We start from the raw sequence: 23233 nt of genomic DNA, 5'->3' as shown, positions 1-23233 counted from the left end.
ACTCCTCCAGCACATATGTCACGTCTCACTAGGTCTTGGCCATAGTTGCAGATATAGAGCTTAAAACAGAGAACCAAAAACATGCAGTCTCTTGTGTGATTAAAAAGGACCATTGATGGAGTGTTTGGATCACCACCCTGAGTTGCTCTGGACAGATTTTAATGTAAAGGGCTTACAAGAAAAAACCCAATTCTGGACAGTCGGAGGTGTGATCTTTCCTTTCCTAGACCAACTGTGACTGTGTTTAATTTGTTTATTGTTCCATTACTTGGTAATTCTCTTTGGCTTCCCCAAACTGTTGAAACAATTGAAAACCTACTGGAAGGATATGAAAGGGTGAAATGAGGAAACAGTTTTGCATAGGTTATTTCTAGTCTTTGGTGTTGCTTTTCATAGCCCACCTGCCTGCTTTTATTTATTTATCTTGTAGTGACTCACTTGAAGAACTTTGGAAGAGGTTTGAGTGTGTCTTTGTACCATTATTGCAGTGACTTTGACAATCCAAATGAACTATGAACTTCAGATACCTCATCTATGAGATGGAGATAATGCGGGGAGAGTATCTTCTGAAATACTTGGGACCATATTTCATAGTTTTCCGGATTTTGCAATAGTTTGGTAGACTTTATGAATTAAACATCTCCAATCTTGGAATCTGAAATTTGAAATGTTTCAAATCCTAAATGCTTCTGGTGTGCAAAAAGTTTCAGATTTCAAAACTTTTTGGATTTATAGTAATAGTTCTTCCCTGATATGCTGGTTGAGGTATCTAAAGGATATTGGGCAGTAGTTGACACCCGGATACGTAGTAAGTAAATCAGTGGCCATTGTTTTGTGGTTACAGTGCCTGGGAAGCAAAGAAAGATGAATTTTTTGAGGAAATTTAAGTGTCTATTCTCCATAATGCTGAATGTAGCAGAGGGGTCAGGAAGGATGAGAATTGAAAAAAGACAAAGGTCTTGAGATGCGATTATATATGTAAAGTGATGTTTACCTTTGAGATTTATCTTCTGAATTCCTTGTTGGCGTACTAGGACTAGGAATTTGCCGCATTTAAGAAAAGCCCTGTTTGTGCTCGGGATGCTCATTTACGTTCAAAGGAAGCAATATTTAGAGGGAGAGTACAGAAAGAGTACTTACAACTGTGAAAGCCGGAGCAGACTCTCTCTGCTTTTGTCTACTAGCATTTTCTATGATGTAGAAATGTTCTGTACCCGCACGAAATTACACATGTGGCTGCTGAGTACTTCAAGTGGGACTAATGTGATAGAGGAATCGCAATTTTCATTTTACTGGATGGCACTTAGTTGAATTTTACATAGGCACATGTAGATAGTTGCTGTCATAATGGATGGCGCAGCTCTCACTGCTCATGGGAAATCCTTGAGGCTAATTAGGGAAATAAAGCATGTACTCTTGAGACCAGTTTAAATATCAAAAGAATTAGCAGCAGACAGTAGAAGCTTAATTGTTCTCAAAGAAAAACGGTAGGGAATTTGAATCTTACCAAATGGCAGAAATCTAGACTTGAATTGCAGGGATATAGGAGAAAATAAGGCAGAAAAGTTTTCCAGACAGGTTGGAAGAGGTGGGCAAATTCTTACACCCACCCATATACCGTTAAGTTTGAGTATAATGGTCATTTTACAGTAGAACATTGATGTTGAATGGTAGTTGGGTTTGGGAGCAAGTTAGACACAGGCCAATAGAATTGCTGTTGGGAGCATAGTACTGTGACAAGGTGTATAGTGTGGAAAGCACTTCGGCTTGTGTTGAGCTTTGTCCTTCTCAAATTGTGTTTATTTTCCTGGCTAATATCCTTGCAATTGTCAAAGCCATTACTGAAATTTCTCTGCAAGCCACATGAGCATTTTTAATACCATTTTCTGTTTAAGTGACTAGGACCCAGATACCAGAGCCTGACTTCCTGGGTTCGAATCTCAACTCTACTCTCTGAGCCATTTGAGGGTAGATGAGTCTATCAACTCTTCTGGACTTTCAGTTCCTCATCTAAAATTGGAGCTTGTCATAGCTCCTAAGTGATGAGGGCATTTCAAGTATCACATTAGTTATACAGTAGCACTGGGCATAGAGTATGTTCTCAGCCAAGGTTGGTTTTAATATTATTTATGTTAATGAACTTTTCGGCTTATTCCAACTTGAATAATAGAACCAATCAAAACTATTGAACAAAACCTATATTAAATTTGCCTCCTTAGCACATTATATCTGAATGTTAGATTTTTTTTTGCTTAATGTGTTGTATTTCAAGCTATACCGTTTCACTTAATTTAATGCATAAACGCATAATTTCCTACTAAACAGTGAGTGAATTATTTTTCTCATTAAGTATATTAATCTATGGTCAGTTTTAGCTATGAATTTTATAAAAATTCACCTCTATCCTTAGCTTTCAGGAAATGTTATTTGTAATATTTGTTTTAAAAAAACAAAATGATGTTTTTGGTTTTGTTTTAAAAGTATGGTAATTTTTTCTTTTTTCTTTTTCATTATCTTCACACAACCTATAGTAATTTGGGAAGGGGAACCTCAATTGAGAAATTGCCTCTATCAGATTTCCTGTAGGCAAGTGTGTAGGACATTTTTTTAAATTAATGATTAATGTGGGAGGGCCTAGCCGAATAGGGGTGGCATCACCCCTGGGCACATAGTCTGGGGTGTATTAGAAAGGTATTTGTATTTGGCCCTGAGGAGTGAGCCAATAATCAGCATCCATCCATGGCCTTTCCTTCAGTTCTTGCCTTCAGTTGCTTTGGTGAAGGACTGTAAGCCATACAGTGAAATAAATCCTCTTTTCCCCTCAAGAGATCGTTCCCAAATTCTGGGCTTCTCTCCCAACTCTTATCATGCTGTGTTATAATATGATACTTTTGATCTTTTTCTGTATAATCCAAAAGGTTCTGTTGGTTAGCAACAGAAAATGATAACTACTTGGGGCAAAAAGAAGGAACTGATACTGTATTAAGTTGCTCACAGAATCATTGGTTGTGCTGGAGAATCAGATTCCAAGCTATAAAACCAACATCATAATAGCCACTGCCACTACCACATCTGCTATTCCACTCAGGTCCTCTGAGTAGTGGGTACCAAGATGGATGAGATATATAACAGATTTGTTGGTAGAAAACCCTGACAGAAAATAGGGTGGGACCCTAAAGGTGTCTGGGAAAGCTGTTGGTACTACAATGTAAGTAAGTCTTAGTTTTATGAAGGAGAGAGGGCAAGACTGTTGTATAGAAAGAGTATTAGACTGATGTGCAAGTCTAATAAAATTATTGACTAAGTTGATTTAGAGTCCTATAACCAAAGTCAGCGTTGGAATAGTCCTATATTTCTAAGAACTGGACTTGTTTGCTCACTTATTGAAGGGGCAGTGTGGTCTCAGAGCAAAATAGCAAACTTTGATCATAGCAACTAGGGCAATGGCTAACTGCACACCCTGCATTTGGAGAACTAGATGGTACATATTCATAATAGTCTCAAACAAACATGTTTGATTGCCATAGGTCACAGGCCCAATTCAAGGAGACATCTGTGGATTATTGCGGAAGGTCATCAGCTCCCAATTCAAGGAATGTATTAGTGGATTATCTAAATCACATACCCGTGTCCTGATTGCAAAAGGGAGTTGTTTTGCATCAGGATCTGTTGAGCTTCTCCCATAAGCAATGGAATCCAGATAGACAACAAGCTCTGAAGAAGACAAGTGCTCACTATACATACTCTCTGTACACTGTGAACTCTTTAAGACCTTTGTCTTGTTCATTGTTAATTATAAATATTTACAAAGTTAATTGTGTGTGTGCTTGCGTGCCTAGGTGTCTGGGTGTTTAGGTACATGCACCAAGCTCCTGGGACTAGAGGTCAGAGAACAACTTGAGGGAATCAGTTCTCTCTACTCTGTATATTCTGGAGATCAAATTCATATCACCAGCCTTGACAGCCAGGACCTTTACCCACTGAGCTACTTTGCTGGCTAATAAATTATCATTTTTGGACAGAAACATGTTATATATCCCAGGATGGTTTGGAAGTCATTATGCAGCTCAGGCTGGCCTGAAACTCACAATCTTTTTGCTTCAGCCTCTAAAGTGCTGAGGTTATAGGTATGTGTCACTGTGCACAAAAATTTTTAACATGCATGTGTTCAGAAAAGTTTATTGAAATAATTGTGTGAACATAGGTAAACTGATAGTCAAAAGCTCTTCCACAGAGCTTGAAGGGGCTTGAGACCCCATATGAACATCAATGACAACCAACCTGGAACCAGAGCTTCCAGGGACTAAGCCACTACCTAAAGACTATACATGGACTGACCCTGGACTCTGACCTCATAGGTAGCAATGAATAGCCTAGTAAGAGCACCAGTGGAAGGGGAAGCCCTTGGTCCTGCTAAGAATCAACCCCCAGTGAACGGGATTGTTGGAGGGAGGGCGGTAAGAGGGAGAGGATGGGGAAAGGAACATCACCCACAGAGCAGGGAGGTGGAGGGGTTAGGGGGATATTGGCCTCGAAACCGGAAGGGAATAACAATCGAAATGTAAAATAAGAAATACTCGGGGTTAATAAAGATTTTTTAAAAAGAAAATACCCAAGTTTAAAAGATAAAAGAGAGAAAAGAGAGAGAGAGAGAGAGAGAGAGAGAGAGAGAGAGAAAGCTCTTCCACAATCAGTCAGTTATTCAATCGAGGAAGCTAGCTACCAAATAAGTGCAAATTAAAATCCAGTAAGATGGCTATAATCAATATTGGCAGCAGTTATTTGGAGACATGGAGAAATTGGGATTCTTATATGCAGTTGATGGAAATATAAAATGATGAAACCACTTTGGAAACATCTGGCAGTTTCTTGAAAAGATCATACATATTTGCTAATGAATTGAAAGTGCATTTGGGTTGAGGAGGATGGTTCAATGGGTAATGTGCATGTTTTGAAAGCACGTGGACCTCAGGTCCCCAGCAACCGCAGAAAAAGCTGGGGTTGGTGGTATGTACCTGGGAAGATAGAGACAAGAAGAATCTTGGAACTTGTTGGTCAGCCAGTCTAGGCAGTGTGCTCCTGGTTTGGTAGCATACCCCATCTTAAGAAAATAAAATGGAAATGATATAGGGGAAGACACTGATTTCAACCTCTGACCTCCACATGCATGCGCACATATACCCCCCACATGTGCATGCAAACACATACCCTCCTCCACACATACACAAATAAAAGAAAACGTACATAGTTGGAGAGATATCTCAGTATTTAGAAGAACCTCTTGCTCTTCCAGAAGACCTAGGCTTGATCCTTAGCACACGCATGGTGGCTCACAATCATCTCTAGTTCTAGTTTCATGGGATCCAATGACCACTTCTTGCCTTCAAGGGCACCAGGCATGGACACAGTACACAGACATATGTGAAGGGAAAAAAATCCAGGGGTTGGGGATTTAGCTCAGCAGGAGCCGCTTGCTCAGCAAGCGCAAAGGCCCTGTTGGTCCCCAGTCCAAAAAAAAAGAGAAAAAAAAATCCATGTATACAAAATTTAAAAAGGAAACTTACATCCATTCAAAAACTTGTACACAAAAGTTTCTAATTGTTTTATTCATGAAAGCCAAAAGAATGTAAACAATCCTGTGTCCTGTGACCATTTTAAATTTTGATCTATCTCCTCCCACCTCCCTCCCTCCTTCCCACTCTCTCTCTCTCTCTCTCTCTCTCTCTCTCTCTCTCTCTCTCTCTCTCTCTCTCTCTCTCTCTCTTTCTCTCTCTCTCTCTCTCTGTGTGTGTGTGTGTGTGTGTGTGTGTGTGTGTGTGTGTTTCCCTGTCCTCTGTTTGTGTGTGAGGACATGTACATTGCATCATGAGGACAGTTTTGGAGAATCTGTTCTTTCCTTTCACCATGGGATCTGTGTATCAAACTCAAGTCTTCAGATGGGCATGATAAATGCATTTACTTGCTAGGCCATCTGAGCTGCCCAACAGTTGGTTTTACATGGCAACTTGGACAGGCTATGATTAACCAGTTGTTTGTCCAAACACCTGTGTAGATATTACTGTGAAAAATTTTCAGTTGTGATTAACATTTAATCATTGCAGTTGAACAAAGCTTATAACCCTCCATATTGTGACTGAATCTTATCAAATTCATGAAAGACCAGAAGAGGCTAGTGTCTCCCAAAGAAGCCCAGGGTTGTGCTTGAGCTTCAAACCTTTGGACTGGATACTGCAACATTAACTCTTCCTTATTTTTTAGACTGCTGCCCTGCCCTGAATTTCAGACCTACCAGCAACTCCAGTTGACGCTATTTCTTGGTGGCATATTTGTACAATGGAATGTTACTCATCTTAAAGGAATGCTGGGCTGATATATGCTACAATGTGGATGAACCTTGAGCATACCATGGCTAAGTAAAAGAAGCCATGAAAGTTATACATATTGTACAAGTCCATGAAATGCCTATGCTTTGATTTGCCTGTAATTTGAGCGTTCTTCCAGGTTTTCATGTATTGAAATTAATGCCTGTCACAAAGTATGAAGAGTTTGGAAACATAATCTAATTATAGTGTTTAGAGTCTTCAGGGAGTGAATGGTTGTGATTAGATAATGTATTAGAGTGAAGGCTCTAAGATGGATTTCTCGTTGCTTATAAGAAGGAAGGAGGATACACAAACGCATGGGCACTCACTGTTTCTTCCAATGCTGTCACCTGTGCCACCTGGGAACACTTACTGATAAGGAAGCCATCATCAGATATGATCCATCTTCTTTCAATCAGAACTAATAACCAAAATAATTTCATTTTCTTCATAAGTCACTGAGTCTGTGCTTTAATACCTATTGGCAAAAGAAATGGATGAATATAGTCTAGAATAGGCAAATATATTGAGATGCAAAGTACATTAGTAGTTACTTCATCTAGGAGAAGGTACATGTGGAATGGGTGTTTAATGGATATTGGCTTCTTTGGGGGAGTGAAGTAATGTTCTGGAACTAGATTATTGTAATGAATAAATGGCTTTGAACTAAGACCTCTAAACTATGTACTTTATATAGCTGTATTATATGGTATGTGAATTATATTTTAAAGCTATTATTTTAAAAATAAGTAATATCCATTATGCACTTTCTCCTCTCTCACTGCCACCAGGCAGTGCTGCTGGCTGCCTGGCAACACCATCCTCATTTCCACGGGTACATTTCGTGAGGTGCATGTCTTTCTCTTCAAAGCCTTAATTTAGATGTTCACTTTTACTACATTTTTTTCCATTTTAAGTAATTTTTTTTAAAGTAAAATGCCAGGGGTGAGTTTGTAGAGTGAACACAGCCGTATTTTGAATTCAGGCTTAGATCCTATATGTGGGCGATACTAATGAGGGAGTGGATTCTGTAGCTGAAAATGAGCATTCTATAGAAGGAGGCCATCCTTCCATTCTATCTATTGATTTTTTCCACCCGTCACCTTTCAGAGACTGGTACTCTATGAGTGCTCTATCAGTCACCTGCTGCTGACTTCTTACTTTCTTTCCCCTCTTCTTTTCTTGTGCCCTTATAAGCTCTGCTCCTGGAAGGCCTATGAACAATGTTCTTCCAGCTATACTGGATTGGCATGTCCAACACAGTTCCCAAGCATCACAAAGTTTGAGGGGTTTTCAATGCTGTAAAGATGCCAAGATCTTTTAGACCAGGTGACTTTTAGACTCAGTCTTTCTTCATGCTGAATTGGACTGAGTGTGAGTAAAAAGAGTCAGAGCTTTGCACAATTCTGATGCTTTACAAAGGGGGAAATTGACCTTTGAACACTACCTGGAATTCAGAGGACCATCTATCGGCTTCATTTCACTTAACTAGCTCTTGAGAGATCTGTGCTTTTGGTGGGGAAGTGGCTTCTGGTCCTCAGCAGTCTAATTACTGTCAGCATTTTCAGTGTCCCCTGTCCTAAGAAGAGTAGAGTTAGTTACCCAAAGAAATTGACTGATTGTGATAGCTAATCTTGGTTGTCAAGGATCCAGAATCACCAAGAAGACAAGTGTCTGGGTGTGCCCATGAGGAATTATCTGAAGTTAATGGAATGCAAAGACCTGACTCCTGTGGGTGCTAGCATTCCATGGATGGGGTCCTGGACTGAGTAAATGGAGAAAGTGAGCTGAGCACGCATACTCATCACTCTCTGCTTTGTGACTGTGGTTGTTATATGGCAGCTGCCTCCTGCTCTTGCTGCCAGGATGGACTGTATCCCTAAGAACTATAAGCCCAAATAAATCCTTCCTCCCTTAAGTTGCTTTTACTGAGTATCTTATCATAGCAATAACTAATATACCAATGAATCAAAGATTGCTAGAAACAGGGACACTCTGTTAGCTTCTTCCAGTAGGGCAAAGGAACAGGGAAATAAGAGACCAAAGGATTTAGTGACCTATAGTGCCAGAGAGTCTTAAGATGGAAAGTAGAGAAGCTGATTGATGAGAGGAATCGGATGTCAGGAAATGTACACGTTTATACTAGCCCTGGGGGAATCCAATAAAATAGGAGTCCTAACCTTAAGATCTTATAATAATTTAGTTGGAACATAAAAATTAATACACTTGAAATAATTTGTAATTTGAGACTAAAATGTGCTGACAAAAAAAAAATGCCTGAGAAGGGACAGCTCCACGGATTGACATGCTCTGTGAGCTAAATGGGTGAAGACGATTTTATATTCAGCCAAAGGACTTTGTGGTCCACTTATAATGGCTATAGCATTTAGAATTAGTCTGACTGAGTTCTTCCTGGCTTCATGGAGGAAGTAAGGGGAGGAAGCTTCATCATCACCATTTGTTGATCGCCACTGTCATTGAAAACCACACTAAACATTCATTAGGCATCTTCCTTGTGTTCCTACTTCCACTGGGAAGGCAGAGCAAATGGAGTAGAAGGACTCGTAAAACGGAGTGTGTGCTGTGTACAGATGGCACAAGGATGAGGGTAGAGGAAGTTACAAATGGCTTGCCAAGGTTAAAGGTGGCCCTTGAAAGAAGATCAGCGTTTGGACTAATGGAGAAAGGCCTGAAGTGAGCTGTACATAGCATCAATGAGGCATAGAATGTGGGGTGAGCAGGAGGAATATGGCTAAGTGAGCAAACTTGCTGGACTGGTGCAAAAGGTGTGCAGCCTGGTGGCGTGGGTGACTAAAATTATAGAGAAGCAGTGGTGATTACAGATAGCCTTGGGTGTCAGACTGACTAACCAGTCATTTGGAAACAAAGTAGGAAGACTCTGTAGAGCTGTGATTGGGGGAGTGGTGAAGGCATGGGGCACAATACAGAAAGGCAGAAAGAATATTGCAGTTCTATCCCACTGTCTTTATAGCTTCTCTGTTTGGATGACTAATTCACGATATTCTTCTGAAGTTTTCACTCTGCCTGAAACATGCCCTGTAAGCTGCTTGCTAAAGCAGGTGACACACACTCTTTAATCCTAGCACTTGGAAGGCAGAGAGGCAGGTGGATATCTGTGAGTCTGAGGCCAGCCTGATACAGAGTGAGACCTTATCTCGGAAAAACAGACAAAACCACAACCTCCCTCCAAACCAAGAAAAAGAAAGAAAGCGGCCCAAAGAGATTATGTACTGTTACTGCCAGGCAGAGCACCCATCCTCCAGTTAAACCTTCGAAACCATCAACATTTTTTAAAGAAGTTGTTCCTGCTAGTATCATCTCCTTAGAGAGGGCACACAAGAGGAAGTATGAGACTCCAGACCAGCTGCTAGACCAGGGGCAGCTGTGCCTCAGGAGACAACTTTCCGAGTGGAATCTGTCCTCCAGTCTGCCCTGGAGAAAGGGAACGTCTGTAGACAAACACAGGCATACAGACTGACAAAGACAGTAAATGACAAAGACCAAGTCTATCTTGAGGCTTTTTTTTTTTTTTTTTTTTTTTTTTTTTTGTGGCTGCTCTCTGGCCACTCCTCCCATAGATTCCTTTTGCTGACACAGGGTCTGCTACATTTTTCTATTACCCTTGAGGCAGATGTTTTTCTTTTTTCTTTGAGGTTTAGGATTATGCAAACGAAGCATGAAAACAAAAGCTCGGTGAGGTGGGGGGAGGATTGCCCTTAAAAAACGGAGGCAATTTTAAACGCTCTTTAAGACACCCCTCTCCCATGGTTATTAACAGCCCTCTTGGCACTTCAGAATTTGGCACCGTTTCAGAGCCTTTTAACCAAAGTTTCTTCTAAAGCTTCTGCCCTGGCATCATTTGTAAGAGCAGAAATCAAGGCATTTATGTGCTTTCCGCGTCTGTAGGCTGCCTCTGAGTTTTGATCTCTAGCTGATTCAATCTTCCCTTTGCTGCATACAGACTTACCTGAATGGGAAACCTCTGACCCAATTCCTACTTATGTTCCCGCTTTTCTGATATTATCTGGAGGGCAATAGGACCTGGGGAGGTTCAACCCTGCGGCCAAGGGAGACACACCTGCCTAACTGCGTGGGTTGAGCGAGTGTGGGAGCGAGCTACTTTAGCTAGCTGTGGAGGGCGGGGTAGAAGTGGGTGCATGCTGCTGCTCCGGGAGAAGAGGAAAAGCTGTGGCTCCCTCCTGGATCCCGGAGTCATGGTGAGAAATACTGCTAAAGACTGGTGCAGGGTCCTTTCGTGTTGCGCCTCGCTACCTGGAGCATCCTTTGGCTATTCATCTTGGAACTCTGGCTTATTTTGTTTTACCCAGCTCTCTCTCCCAGCCAACGCCACCAGCACCCCACCCAAGTCATCCAGGTGCCATAGTTACCAAAGCCCAGAACCTGCCACACTTCTCAAACTGTGACTTTTGTAGCAAAGTGTCTCGGTGAAGACACCCCTCCAGCCTCTTCTATCGGGTACCACGCACTGCACTCCGCTTCTTTCCGAGGAGACATCGTTGGGGACAGTGGTGGCATTACTTTGGCCCCCAACCAGGCGGTCCTAGGGGCGGGGCTTGGAGAACCTACTTGAGAACATTTGCCTCCGTACAGGTCCTGAGAGAGCTCTGCTGAGCCCGTGAGCAGGCTAACTTATAGGCACAACCTAGCAGCAGGTTGGATGAAAACCTAGGTACTGAACTGAATCTTTGACAGGACACTCAGGCTGTGCTCCCTCTTCTACCTCGGCTCAGTTCTCTGCTGACTGGAAAGGATACACGGATGAGAATCCCTAAGGAGAAGCGGCTGAGGATGTGATGTACCTCCTCAAAGTGGCTACTCCCCTGCCTGGGGGGCTATGAAAGGAGGCTCGGCGGAAACAGCTGTTCCTTGCCTTTTCACACGCCTGGAATTGGACACCAGACTCAGTGCTGGAGTGCTTGTCCAAGTTTTTCAGCACACATGTTGAAGATTGCATTCCAGGGTTGATCAAGAGTGAAGTTCAAAGAGATCCCCTGATCTCCATTCCAGACTCTTGAGTTAAGTCTGGAATCAAGGTGTCTCCTGTTCTGACTTGTTGATCTTCATTCAGGGACTCGACTAGCCACGGTCCACCTGACTTGGACACCAGTGGCTACGAGGGGGGAGGGCTCTTCTAGGGATGGATGGCGAAGAACTCTGAACTCCAGACGATAAGAGAGTCTCCACAATGGACAGAGTTTATGAAATTCCTGAGGAGCCAAATGTGGTTCCTATTGCATCTCTGGAAGATGTCATCCGTGGGCCTAACCCACGTTTTACCTTTCCATTTAGTATCCTCTTCTCCACCTTCTTGTACTGCGGGGAGGCTGCCTCTGCCTTGTATATGGTTCGAATTTACCGAAAGAACAACGAGAACTTCTGGATGACATACACCTTTTCCTTTTTTATGTTTTCATCCATCATGGTTCAGTTGACCCTCATTTTTGTCCACAGAGACCTGGCCAAAGATAGACCACTATCATTATTTATGCATCTAATCCTCTTGGGACCTGTTATCAGGTGAGCATTTTTAAATCTCTCCCCAACCAACCTCCTTCAAACAGGTACAGTGGAGGATGAGGATAATGTTTACACAACCGATAGTGTGCTTCTAATCTAAACAATTCTTCCATTCCTCCTTGCTCAGTTTCCCTGGCTCCGGTCCCCAAACCTTATCTGAAAGCATGGGTATTGCCATAGTAACTCTGTGGCATAGCTATGTATTCAAAGACCATGAGTGCTATCACCAATAAGTCTTTATTAGATAATTCTTACTGAAAGAATTATCTAATTTCACTTGTGTTGTGAAAACAGGTATGGGACAACAAATATGGTAACCTCATGCTCTCAAGCTACAGCTACTGAGTGATTTTTTTTTCACTTTACTTGGATGAAACCCAAGGTAGTGGGCAGGCTAAGTAAGTGCTGCTTCATTGAGCTATAATCCTAGCCTCCAGAGTCTATAATTTGAATTCTTCCATTTAGATGTTTAATGAGTGAATAAAAATGTACTCCTGCCTTCACTCATTCTGACATTCAGTTTTAACACCTTGGACTTCTTTGGCCATTTTCAAAATTTCTACAGTTAGTTGACATCTGGAAAGTACTTTATGTAATAGGAGGTAGCAAGCTCGTACTACAACTCAATGAAGTTCAGTTTTTGCTATTGGTATATCAGTTTCTTGCTTATTTTTTGTTACATTTTTTGCAGTAAATATACACAGATTGGAAGGACCAAAAGAAGGCAGTACACCTCTGTCTGGAGTCATTAATAAAGAGTGCTAGTATTAGGTATTCCCATTCAGATTGCTTCGAGCAAGATGAGAACGTTCTTAATTGTAGGGAGACAGGCATCTAGACCCACAGACTCATCTGGATGCTATGGGGTTTCATTATAGAGAAATAATTGCATAACTTATGAGGTCAGGAGGGAGGAATGGATCAAGTTTGTCATGACTGTAAGAGAGACAAACATCTGTAGTCAGCCGAGGAATGTGGGTCACAGTGTTGATGTTGTAATCACAATAGGAAGATAGCTCATCAGAGATCTTAAACATCTGAAAGGTATTAAGAATGGAACCCTATTAATGAAATTTATTATTTGTGAATATATCTGTCAGTTGTATTTCCATAAATCTGTAAAATGTTTATCCATATTGTTTTAAACAAGGAGGAACTGGTTACGTTCCATCACAGAAAATGCATGCTATCTTTACAAAGCAGTGGCTTGAATTAGGAGCTCTAAGTTTGGTCCTCCTTCTGTTATTCACTCGATGTATGGCCTCAGTGGCAACTCTTAAAGATGCCTTGAGCCTCGGTTCCCTCATCTGTAAAATAAATGGGTTAGACTAGACTCTGCGTTCCAAATCCAACTGCTCACAGGGGCTATGTGTATGCTATAAATGAATGAAGTAGGGCAAGTATTAGAAAATAGTCTCACATGTGAGAGAAATGGAAACAGAGCCTCAGTGTTAAAGAAATGGAATACCACGCCAAACTGGAATCTGGAATGTGCCTGTCTAGGAGGCAGCCACTTTAAAACTTTAATCCAATGTTTCTATGTTGGAATTCAGACTCGGTATTGACAGATATAATTTTGAGAAGTTAGTTCCAAAGACAAAGTTTTATGTGATATTTCATGATTTAAAATTTGGCAACTTACTAAAGGAAAGAGAGAGAGAGAGAGAGAGAGAGAGAGAGAGAGAGAGAGAGAGAGAGAGAGAGAGAGAATACACTGAGACATTCTATGTAACTAATGTGTAGATGTGACTAATATGGTCAGATGTAGCTTGATCTAATGTTACTTTCCTGTTCAAAGTTTTTGAAGTCAGCTATTAAAGGAAGGCTTTATCTTTAACTTGAAACCCTGGAATTTCAAGATGTTTCCTACAGACTCAGGAAAAAAAAATTTCTGGTCCTTTTCAAAATGCAGTAAACCAAAATAGCAGCTGAAGAGGATGCACGCAGCTAGCCCTCAGCCCTCGGTTTTTACTTCCTTTTTCTGTCATTGTTTGTGGGCTTCTAAGCTGTCTTTCACTTTGCTCTATATAGAGCATTGTTCACTGTTTTTCAAATTTGCCATTCAGTTTGTACTGCCCATGGATTGAGCAGAATTAAAACCCCAGTTACACTAATCCCACAGCAGGAAGAGTAATTGATTGTATTGAAAATTTTTATATACTTTTGAGACTTTCCTATATACATACTGTATATATCATTTCCACCACTCTTCTTTCCAACTCCTTCCATGTTTTCCTACTCCCTTTCAAATTCATGCTTCCCTGACTCTAAGTATTATATATATATATATATATATATATATATATATAATAGTGTAATAAAATATGGTATAATAATATAATATATAAATATATATAAACACTCATTGAGTCCATTTAGTGTTATTCATATGTATACATGTTTAAGGCTGACCCTCAGTAACCACTAGTTGCCTGTAGTTCTTCAGAAGAATAATTGTAAATTCAGAAATTATACTATTTATACACCTATTTTCAAGGCCCATTCCTGGTTCAAGGCATGGCTGTCTTACATGAAATGCAAACATGCTTCTGGAAATCTATGTACTCTGGTTTGCTGCAGCTTAGGAGTAAGCAGCACACCCTTACGTAAACTAGCAAATAGTCCCATGTTAGACAGGCAGAGGACTTCATGCCACTGCTCCAATAGTTTGTTAAGCAATAGTATGGATGGGTTTCAGATTGTACTTAAGACATTTTCTCCTAAGTAGTGAAAATTGCAATTTATTTTCTTTCCTTCCTTTTTCTCACCCAGGTTTGTCTATAGAAAGTGGAATTTTCAGGGCTGGGAAGATGGCTCAGTGGATAAAGTGCTTGCTGTGCACACAGGAAGATTTGAGTTTAAGTCTCTAGAACCCATGTACAAATGGACATCTATTCCCAGTACTCCTACAGTGAGATGGGAGGGAAAGAAAGAAAATCCCCAGAAGCTTGTGGGCCAGCTAGCCTGGTGAACACAAAGAGAATTACCTTAAACAAGAGGGAAGGCAAGGACCAATACCCAAGGCTGTCCTTTGATCTCTACATACACAAACTGTGGCACATGTATGCCTCACTATACACACACAAACACATACACACGCCATATGCATGAAAATGGAAATTTCTTCTATACATAATGGATAACTAGAGCCTGTGCCCTCAATTTATTGGAGACAGTTTCTTAATTTCTACTACAAATATCTTGTCAAAAATGGTTAAGTTTCCATTCTTTTCAGGATGTGGGGGGGGGGCAATAACTCAGGTGTAACAAAACAGCATGCACTAGTTGCTTTTTTTTCTTCTGTTTACCACATGAGAACTGCCGGAGACTTTTGATTTTGATTGGGGAGGTGTGGGAGGGCCACAGCAGGAAATCAACTCTCAACAAGATTTCAAGGGTAATAGGCTCTGGTAAGGTTACTTACTTCATGAAGAATCAGGTTTAAAAGGGATCTCTCCCCCAACAAGAGGTATACAAACAAAAAAGAGATGTTTTCTTGAAAAAACAGAACCCAAGAATCTCAATTATGAAGCTGAATGCATTTATTAAAGAATGTTTGAATTTAGGAATTTAAGGTGTTGTGAAATCCAGGGCCTTTTGGAGCCCTCATCTTTCTCTCTGAACATAGTATTTCTTAATACCATTGTATTTAAGGCACATTTCAAAAACCACAGGCATTTTTGAGGAGATAAAACAATTCCTTGACTACAAAGCATTTGAAAAATGGTGTTCTTAGGCCAGAGAGAGAGAGAGAGAGAGAGAGAGAGAGAGAGAGAGAGAGAGAGAGAGAGAGAGAGAGAGAGAGAGAACACAGACCCAAGTGACTTATACAAGGTATGGCCAACCCTTTGTTTCATGTGTAATGAACAGAAGAAAGAAAATGCCAAAAATTTAATAATAATACTGCCTCCCCTAGATTTTTTTCTTTATGACCTTTCTTTCTTGGGACAATTTTAGCTAAGTTGCCATGATGCTTTGCTCCTGCAGATGTTTGGAGGCCATGATTAAGTACCTTACACTGTGGAAGAAAGAGGGGCAGGAAGAGCCATATGTCAGCCTCACCCGAAAGAAGATGCTAATAGATGGCCAAGAAGTGCTGATAGAATGGGAGGTGGGCCACTCCATCCGGACCCTGGCTATGCACCGCAATGCCTACAAACGTATGTCTCAGATTCAAGCCTTCCTGGGCTCAGTGCCCCAGCTAACCTATCAGCTATATGTGACTCTGATCTCTGCAGAAGTCCCCTGGGTAGAGGTGAGGGGTCAAGAGAAGGGAGGCCTGTTTAAACCAAGAGTGTAAGAAGTCTAAGCCTGAAATGTCCAATGTACTGGCTATGAGCCTCATGTGCAATTTAAAGAAAAAAAAACCCTACGTTAAAGCACATTTTGTCAGTAGTGATGTTCATATTTCAAATGCTCAGTAACTATGTCTGGTTAATAACTTATTGGTTTGGGATGGTAGAGGTTTAGAATACTTTCATCATTACAAATAGTTCTCTTCAGCAGCTCTGGAACTTATGGAGGCAGACATCGCAGACCTGCTAGAATTTTTAGACTGGGATAAGCTGTGTCTAAATTAAAATTTTTACAAACGCACCCACTTCCACAGTAGCAGTCAGAAACAAAAGGAAAGAAAAATTTCCCTTGTCACAGTGTTGCTAGTTGTTTACTGTGCTTAGAGATGGCCACCTTCAGAGTAAAGGTTCTCAAATATGTCTGCATGTCACGTCATGTGTGAAGGTCCTTTTTCTTTTTTGTTGTTGTGATGAGATCTTACTTTTTATTCCAGGCTATGTTCCATTATATGGTCCAGGCTGACATCTCACTCATAGCAACCCTCCTGCTGAGCTTTCCAAATGCTGGGACTATAGATAAGACCTGGCATACCTGTCTTGGAAGGTTCTTTTTGAAAAATGTCCTTCCCTCCTCAGACCCAAATTGATCACAGAGTGTGTGGGGAGGCCAGGAATCAGCATTTGTTAAAAAGCACCATAGTTTCATTAAAGAACCACAGATGGAATAATTTCTTCCCATGGTAATAAAGAGACAGAAAAGGTATGGAGGATGGTACGGGTCAATCAGGCCTGGTCCAAGGACTGACCTTTCTTGATTATCTCTGGAGGAAGTTACAAAGCAGCCACTGACAAAAATTCCTAATCGTAAAAAGATGAATCTCTACATGAGTAAGACCTCCAGCACAGGGTGCAATGTGAGTCCGGACTGTTAAGGTCAAGATCAAATCTTGTTAATGGATTTTACCAGCCCAGGTTTGCCTCATCTGGTTGGGCAAATGCAGCTTCAGTTTGGTCCATTACTTTAGAAGTAGAAGGTTCTGGCCTTGTTTGGCAAAGTCCTGTCTCAAATGAGTGGAAAGGGGGCAACTCTATCCCCTTTGCTCCGTTAACAATCGTTTATGAAGTTCTGTTAGTTTCTGAAGCTTTTCGCAAATGTACGCTTGACAGTAATTTGAGAAGAACATTGGAAATGCTGCTTTTCTTTCTGAGAATTTCGAGGGTTGGAAAACTATCTAGCAACATATACAAGAAGGCCTGAGAAGACACCAGGGTGTTACCTTTAAATTCTTCTGTATGAAAATTTACCATCTTAATGCACTACTATTTTTGTTTTATTTTTAAATTATAAAAGTTAGACCTCATAAAATAGATATAAAATAGAAAAGAGAATGTCACCAAAAGTAATTTCTGTTATCCATTCAGTATATAAGCTTCTAGACACCAATTTACTATGTTTACATATTGCAGATGTAGGTTCAATTGAACAGTGCCTGCCTAGTATATTGAAGGCCTTGGGTTAATTACTAATACTACAGGGAACACAACACACACACACACCACTCACAACACTCACACACCCACACACAAACACTCATCACATTTGAAATACTCATTTTTTACACATTAAAATATTCATTGTTCATAGTTCTTGCCTTTTTTGCCGTTTTGAATGTATTCTCTTTTTTAAAATTTTAATTTAATTTTTTTTACTTATTCACTTTACTGCCCTTCTCCAGGGCACCCCTCCCACAGCCCTTCCCCATTCTCCCTCCCTTCTATCTGGGTGAGTGAGCCGCCCTGGGTACCTCCCCCCACTTCCCCAAACTTCAAGTATCTGTGAGGCTAGGCGCTTCCTCTCCCACTGAGGACAGACAAGGCAGCCCAGCTAGAAGAACATATCCCACAGACAGGCAACAGCTTTTGGGATAGCTCCTACCCCAGCTGTTCAGGACCCACGAAGATCAAGCTGCACATCTGCTCCATATGTGCAGGGAGGCCCTGGTCCAGACCAGGTATGTTCTTCAGTTGGTGGTTCAGACTCTGAGAGCCCCATGAGTCCAGGTTAGTGGACTCTGTTGGTCTTCCTGTGGAGTTCCTATTCTCTTTGTTGCACACAATCCTTCCTCCTGTTCTTCCATAAGAGTCCCCAAGCTCCATCCACTGTTTGGCTGTGGGTGTCTGCATCTGTCTGAGTCAGCTGCTGGGTGGAACCTCAGAGGACAACATTCTCCTGTCTGCAAGTATAACAGAGTGTCATTGATAGGGTCAGGGATTGGTGCTTGCCCATGGGATGGATCTCAAGGTAGGCTCATTATTGGCTGGCCATTCTCTCAGTCTCTGCTCCATCCCCCATGCCTCCATTTCTTGTAGACAGGATAAATTTTGGGTTGAAAGTTTTATAAGTGAGTTGGTGTCTTTATCGATCCACTAGGGTTCCTGCCTGGGTATAAGAGGTGGCCTGTTCAGGTTCCATGTCCGCAGTATAGTGAATCAGAGCTAAGGTCACCCCCATTCATTCTTGGACACCTGTCTAATCCCAGTTTTGTTTTGTTTTGTTTTGTTTTTGCCTTTCTTACAGGTTTTTCATACCAATTTTCTAAATAGATTGATTTCCAAGATCAGTTTGCCAACTACCACATCTTTTAATTTTTTAAAATTTTATGTGTATGAGTTTGTTTGCACATGTGTATGTGTATCACTTGCATGCCTGATGCCTGGGAAGGCAAGAAAAGGGCATCAGATTTCCTGGAACTGTAGTTACAGGTGGTTATGAGCCACCTTATAGGAACTGAACCTAGGTCCTCTATAAGAGTAGCAAGAATACTTACTTGCTAAGCCACCTATCCAGCTGTTAAGCTTTAATTTTATATTTTAAAATTTATCTGTATGTGTATATGTATGTGTCTGTGTGGGGGAGTATGTGTGCCAGAGTTCGGGTGTCTTCAGAGGCTAGAGACAGAGATATCAGATGAGCCTAGGGTTAGTTACAGGTAATTATGAGCTGCCCAATGAAGTTAATAAGGGAGAGGACTCAAGTCTTTTTCCAAATAGTAAGTGTTCTTAACTGCTGAGTCATCTCTCCAACCTCCATTTATTTCCCCAATCCTAAACAATAACCACAAAAGAAAAAACTCACTGAGTTTGGATTGAATTAAATTACTTAGGTACGGGGGTTTTATATGAATAATAAATTCTGTGTTGGATGCTGACAATAGGAAGAAGAGTAGTTTAGAGAGGCAAGAGCAACGACTTTGCAATTCTCTAGTCATGGTTTTGGGGAAGGGGGGAAGGAGGAGTGCAGGAAGTAGAAGACAGAAGCTACACATACTTCTCCAATTCTTGTACATGGAATTATTCATTCAGTCTTCAAAAACAACTATCTATGAGGTTAACATTCTCATTTTACAAAAGATACAATGGTAGATGCAGAAGTTATGTAAATCCTCCCCAAGGAGGATTTTGAATCCTAAGCATTTATTTTGCCTCTGACAACTCAGAAGTCTTCATCATTCCACAAACCTTTATCAAGCACGTACTACATTTCAGACAGTGTATGTCAGCTTGTAAGGGTAGAGCAAAATAGTTATGGTCCCTTCTGCCTTCATGAGATTTCAACTACAGTTTTTGGGCATATGTGACTAGAGTGAATCACTCTAGAAAATTGGTTTCTTCTTCCAAAGATTAGACTTCAGCTGCAAATGGCAGTTTCTAGGTGGCCCAGCACTTGAGAAGCAGAGACAGGATTTCTGTGAGTTCGAGTACAGCTTGGTCTATATTGCAAGTTCCAGTCCAGCCAGGGCTACAACACAATGAGATCCTGTTTCAAAAAGAAGCAGCAGAGGAGGAAGAGGAAGCGAAGGAAGAGGAAAAAAAACCTTCTATGTCTCCCAGATAGTTTCAGTGTATTTTTCCTTTCTCACTGTCCTTAGAATGCCGTTCTATCAGTTAGGTCTGCCTTTTGTGTGCCCTTCCCATGTCAGTGACTTCTCAGTATTAGTTGGAAGACTTATTCATTTTGAAAAGTTTATTTTGTGTATTTCTGTGAGTAAATTCTTGCATTGTATGTTCACCCAAAATTTCTAAATCAGAAACAGAAAAACAGGAAGGCATAAAAGGATAATTTTACTAGTTTTATTTGCTTACTTTTGTAGTACTGAGCTTGAATCTGTGGCTTTCTTTCTGCTCAGTAAGACCTTTGCCATATAACCCGCCCAAAGAATTTAAAAGAAACTGATTCAAAACCCCATCAACATCATAGAAGAGGTTTTGGTTTATTTGTTCTATGTTCTTTCTGTGTGTGATATTTTGTTTGATTGCATAGATTTCAGGTGTACAGTGAGGAGTTTTGATACATGTATATCACTTTACGTAATTACTATTTGTGTTTGCAAACTCTTCCAAAAATTTCAAGTGTGAAATAGAACACCAAGCTGTACATTAGAGCTCCCAAATGTAATCATTTTGTAACAGAAACTTGGTTCTCTTTGGCAAAAACATCCTCATGATCCCTAGCCCAAGCCTCTGGGAAGGATTGCACTATTCTGTTTCTTTGAATCTAGCTCATTTCTGACATTCCACTTATAAATGGGGTAATACATTATTTTTATTTCTGAATCTTGCTCATTTCACTCAGCATAAAGTCCTCGATATTCATCCATTTTTATTGCAATGATACAATTTCCTTCATATTATTGTGGAGTAAATCCCACAGCATATGCATATCCTTTTCTTTACGCATGCCCCCATCAATAGACATGTAGATCATTTCCATGTACTAGCTATTCCGTATCTCGATGCTGTGGACAACGTAACAGCATTCTTTGAGACACTGATTGTCTTTCCCTTGGGCATGTGCCCAGTAGTGGAATTGCTAGTTCTGTTTTTAATTATTTTCATGCTGTTTTTCACAGTGCCAATATCGATGTATATTCCAACTATGTAAAACGGTTCAATTTTCTCCATATCTTTGTTAGGTATTTTTCCCCCCTAAATCGTTAGTACCCTAACAGGTACTAGGTGGTATCTTACTGTGGTCATTCTTTGCACGCCAGCAAGGGCACTATCACTGAACTCTACCACCAGCTTTCACTGTGATTTACATTTTCATTTTTTCTAATGATCTGTGATATTGAACATCCTTTTCTATATCTGCTAGTCTTTGTAATGATGTTTATTTGGGTGCATGCTGTTTGTGTACATAGCTGTAGACATCTATAGGTCTCTCTTAATTAAGGAATGCCCCAAGCCCTGTCCATCAACTTTGGACCTCTGGTTCTGAGTATAGTCTTCACTGCAAACATCAACTTACTGCTCCTTCCTTTCTTTCCTTATTTTGCAGCTGTGTTAATGTTCTTTTCCCTGATATCTGTCACCTATGGGGCTACCCTCTGCAATATGTTGGCTATCCAGATCAAGTATGATGACTACAAGATTCGACTTGGTCCAGTGGAAGTCCTTTGTATCACCATCTGGAGGACACTGGAGATCACTTCCCGCCTCATGATTCTGGTGCTCTTCTCGGCCACCTTGAAGTTGAAAGCTGTGCCCTTCTTAGTGCTCAACTTCTTGATCATCCTCTTTGAGCCCTGGGTTAAGTTCTGGAGGAGTGGTGCCCAAATGCCAAACAATATTGAGAAAAATTTCAGCCGAGTTGGCACTCTGGTGGTACTGATTTCTGTTACCATCCTCTATGCTGGCATCAACTTCTCTTGCTGGTCAGCCATGCAGTTGAAGTTGGCAGACAGAGACCTTGTTGACAAAGGTCAGAACTGGGGACATATGGGACTGCACTACAGTGTGAGGTTGGTAGAGAATGTGATCATGGTGTTGGTTTTTAAGTACTTTGGAGTCAAGGTGTTACTGAATTACTCCCATTCCTTGATGGCTGTTCAGCTTATCATTGCTTACCTGATTTCCATTGGATTCATGCTCCTCTTTTTCCAGTACTTGCACCCATTGCGCTCACTCTTCACCCATAACGTAGTAGACTACCTCCATTGTATCTGCTGCCGCAGACACCATCGGGAAAGGGTTGAGAACTCAGAGACATCCTGTGAGCCTGACACAAGGCAAAGTATTGTCTGATTCTTCTTCTTCTTCTTCTTCTTCTTCTTCTTCTTCTTCTTCTCCTTCTTCTTCTCCTTCTTCTTCTTCTTCTTCTTCTTCTTCTTCTTCTTCTTCTTCTTCTTCTTCTTCTTCTTCTTCTTCTTCTTCTTCTTCTTCTTCTTCTTCTTCTTCTTCTTTCTTCTTCTTCTTCTTCTTCTTCTTCTTCTTCTTCTTCTTCTTCTTCTTCTTCTTCTTCTTCTTCTTCTTCTTCTTCTTCTTCTTCTTCTTCTTCTTCTTCTTCTTCTTCTTCTTCTTCTTCTTCTCTCCTTCTTCTTCTTCTTCTTCTTCTTCTTCTCTTCTTCTTCTTCTCCTTCTTCTTCTTCTTCTTCTTCTTCTTCTTCTTCTTCTTCTTCTTCTTCTTCTTCTTCTTCTTCTTCTTCTTCTTCTTCTTCTTCTTTCTTCTTCTTCTTCTTCTTCTTCTTCTTCTTCTTCTTCTTCTTCTTCTTCTTCTTCTTCTTCTTCTTCTTCTTCTTCTTCTTCTTCTTCTTCTTCTTCTTCTTCTTCTTCTTCTTCTTCTTTCTTCTTCTTCTTCTTCTTCTTCTTCTTCTTCTTCTTCTTCTTCTTCTTCTTCTTCTTCTTCTTCTTCTTCTTCTTCTTCTTCTTCTTCTTCTTCTTCTTCTTCTTCTTCTTCTTCTTCTTCTTCTTCTTCTTCTTCTTTTCTTCTTCTTCTTCTTCTTCTTCTTCTTCTTCTTCTTCTTCTTCTTCTTCTTCTTCTTCTTCTTCTTCTTCTTCTTCTTTCTTCTTCTCATTATAGGGTGGGTTTGGGGTTGACAAGAGCAACTGTGAAATTGAAGGAGTTGGTGAGATTCCTGTGTGTGATTACACACAGGATCATTTTCTTGACTCTTCTAGTAAGCCTGTTGAAAGAAAGAGTGACCTGCAAATAGGTTTTACTTCTTTGTCATTGACTGC

At 40.7% G+C, this 23233-nt stretch overlaps 1 protein-coding gene across 1 annotated transcript; it reads left to right on the top strand.

Moving 5' to 3' along the window:
- The first annotated feature begins 10528 nt into the window (after nt 1-10528).
- Xkrx (XK related X-linked) lies at nt 10529-22342 on the top strand. The gene is made up of 3 exons (XM_032889983.1): nt 10529-11921; nt 15909-16183; nt 21555-22342. The coding sequence occupies exons 1-3, from the start codon at nt 11590-11592 to the stop codon at nt 22298-22300; spliced, it is 1353 nt and encodes a 450-aa protein (XP_032745874.1). The 5' UTR covers nt 10529-11589; the 3' UTR covers nt 22301-22342.
- Nucleotides 22343-23233: the final 891 nt, after the last annotated feature.

Source organism: Rattus rattus, chromosome X, assembly GCF_011064425.1.
Source record: "Rattus rattus isolate New Zealand chromosome X, Rrattus_CSIRO_v1, whole genome shotgun sequence".
Taxonomy (NCBI): Eukaryota; Metazoa; Chordata; class Mammalia; order Rodentia; family Muridae; genus Rattus; species Rattus rattus.
This window is presented reverse-complemented; position numbering and strand designations above follow the sequence as displayed.

Bases quoted from the DNA above. Each gene is read 5' to 3' on its own strand.
- Xkrx (XM_032889983.1), top strand. From the start codon at position 11,590: ATGGACAGAGTTTATGAAATTCCTGAGGAGCCAAATGTGGTTCCTATT. The intron at 11,922-15,908 runs GTGAGCATTTTT...TTGCTCCTGCAG, and splicing joins CTCTTGGGACCTGTTATCAG to ATGTTTGGAGGCCATGATTA. The intron at 16,184-21,554 runs GTCAAGAGAAGG...CTTATTTTGCAG, and splicing joins CCCCTGGGTAGAGGTGAGGG to CTGTGTTAATGTTCTTTTCC.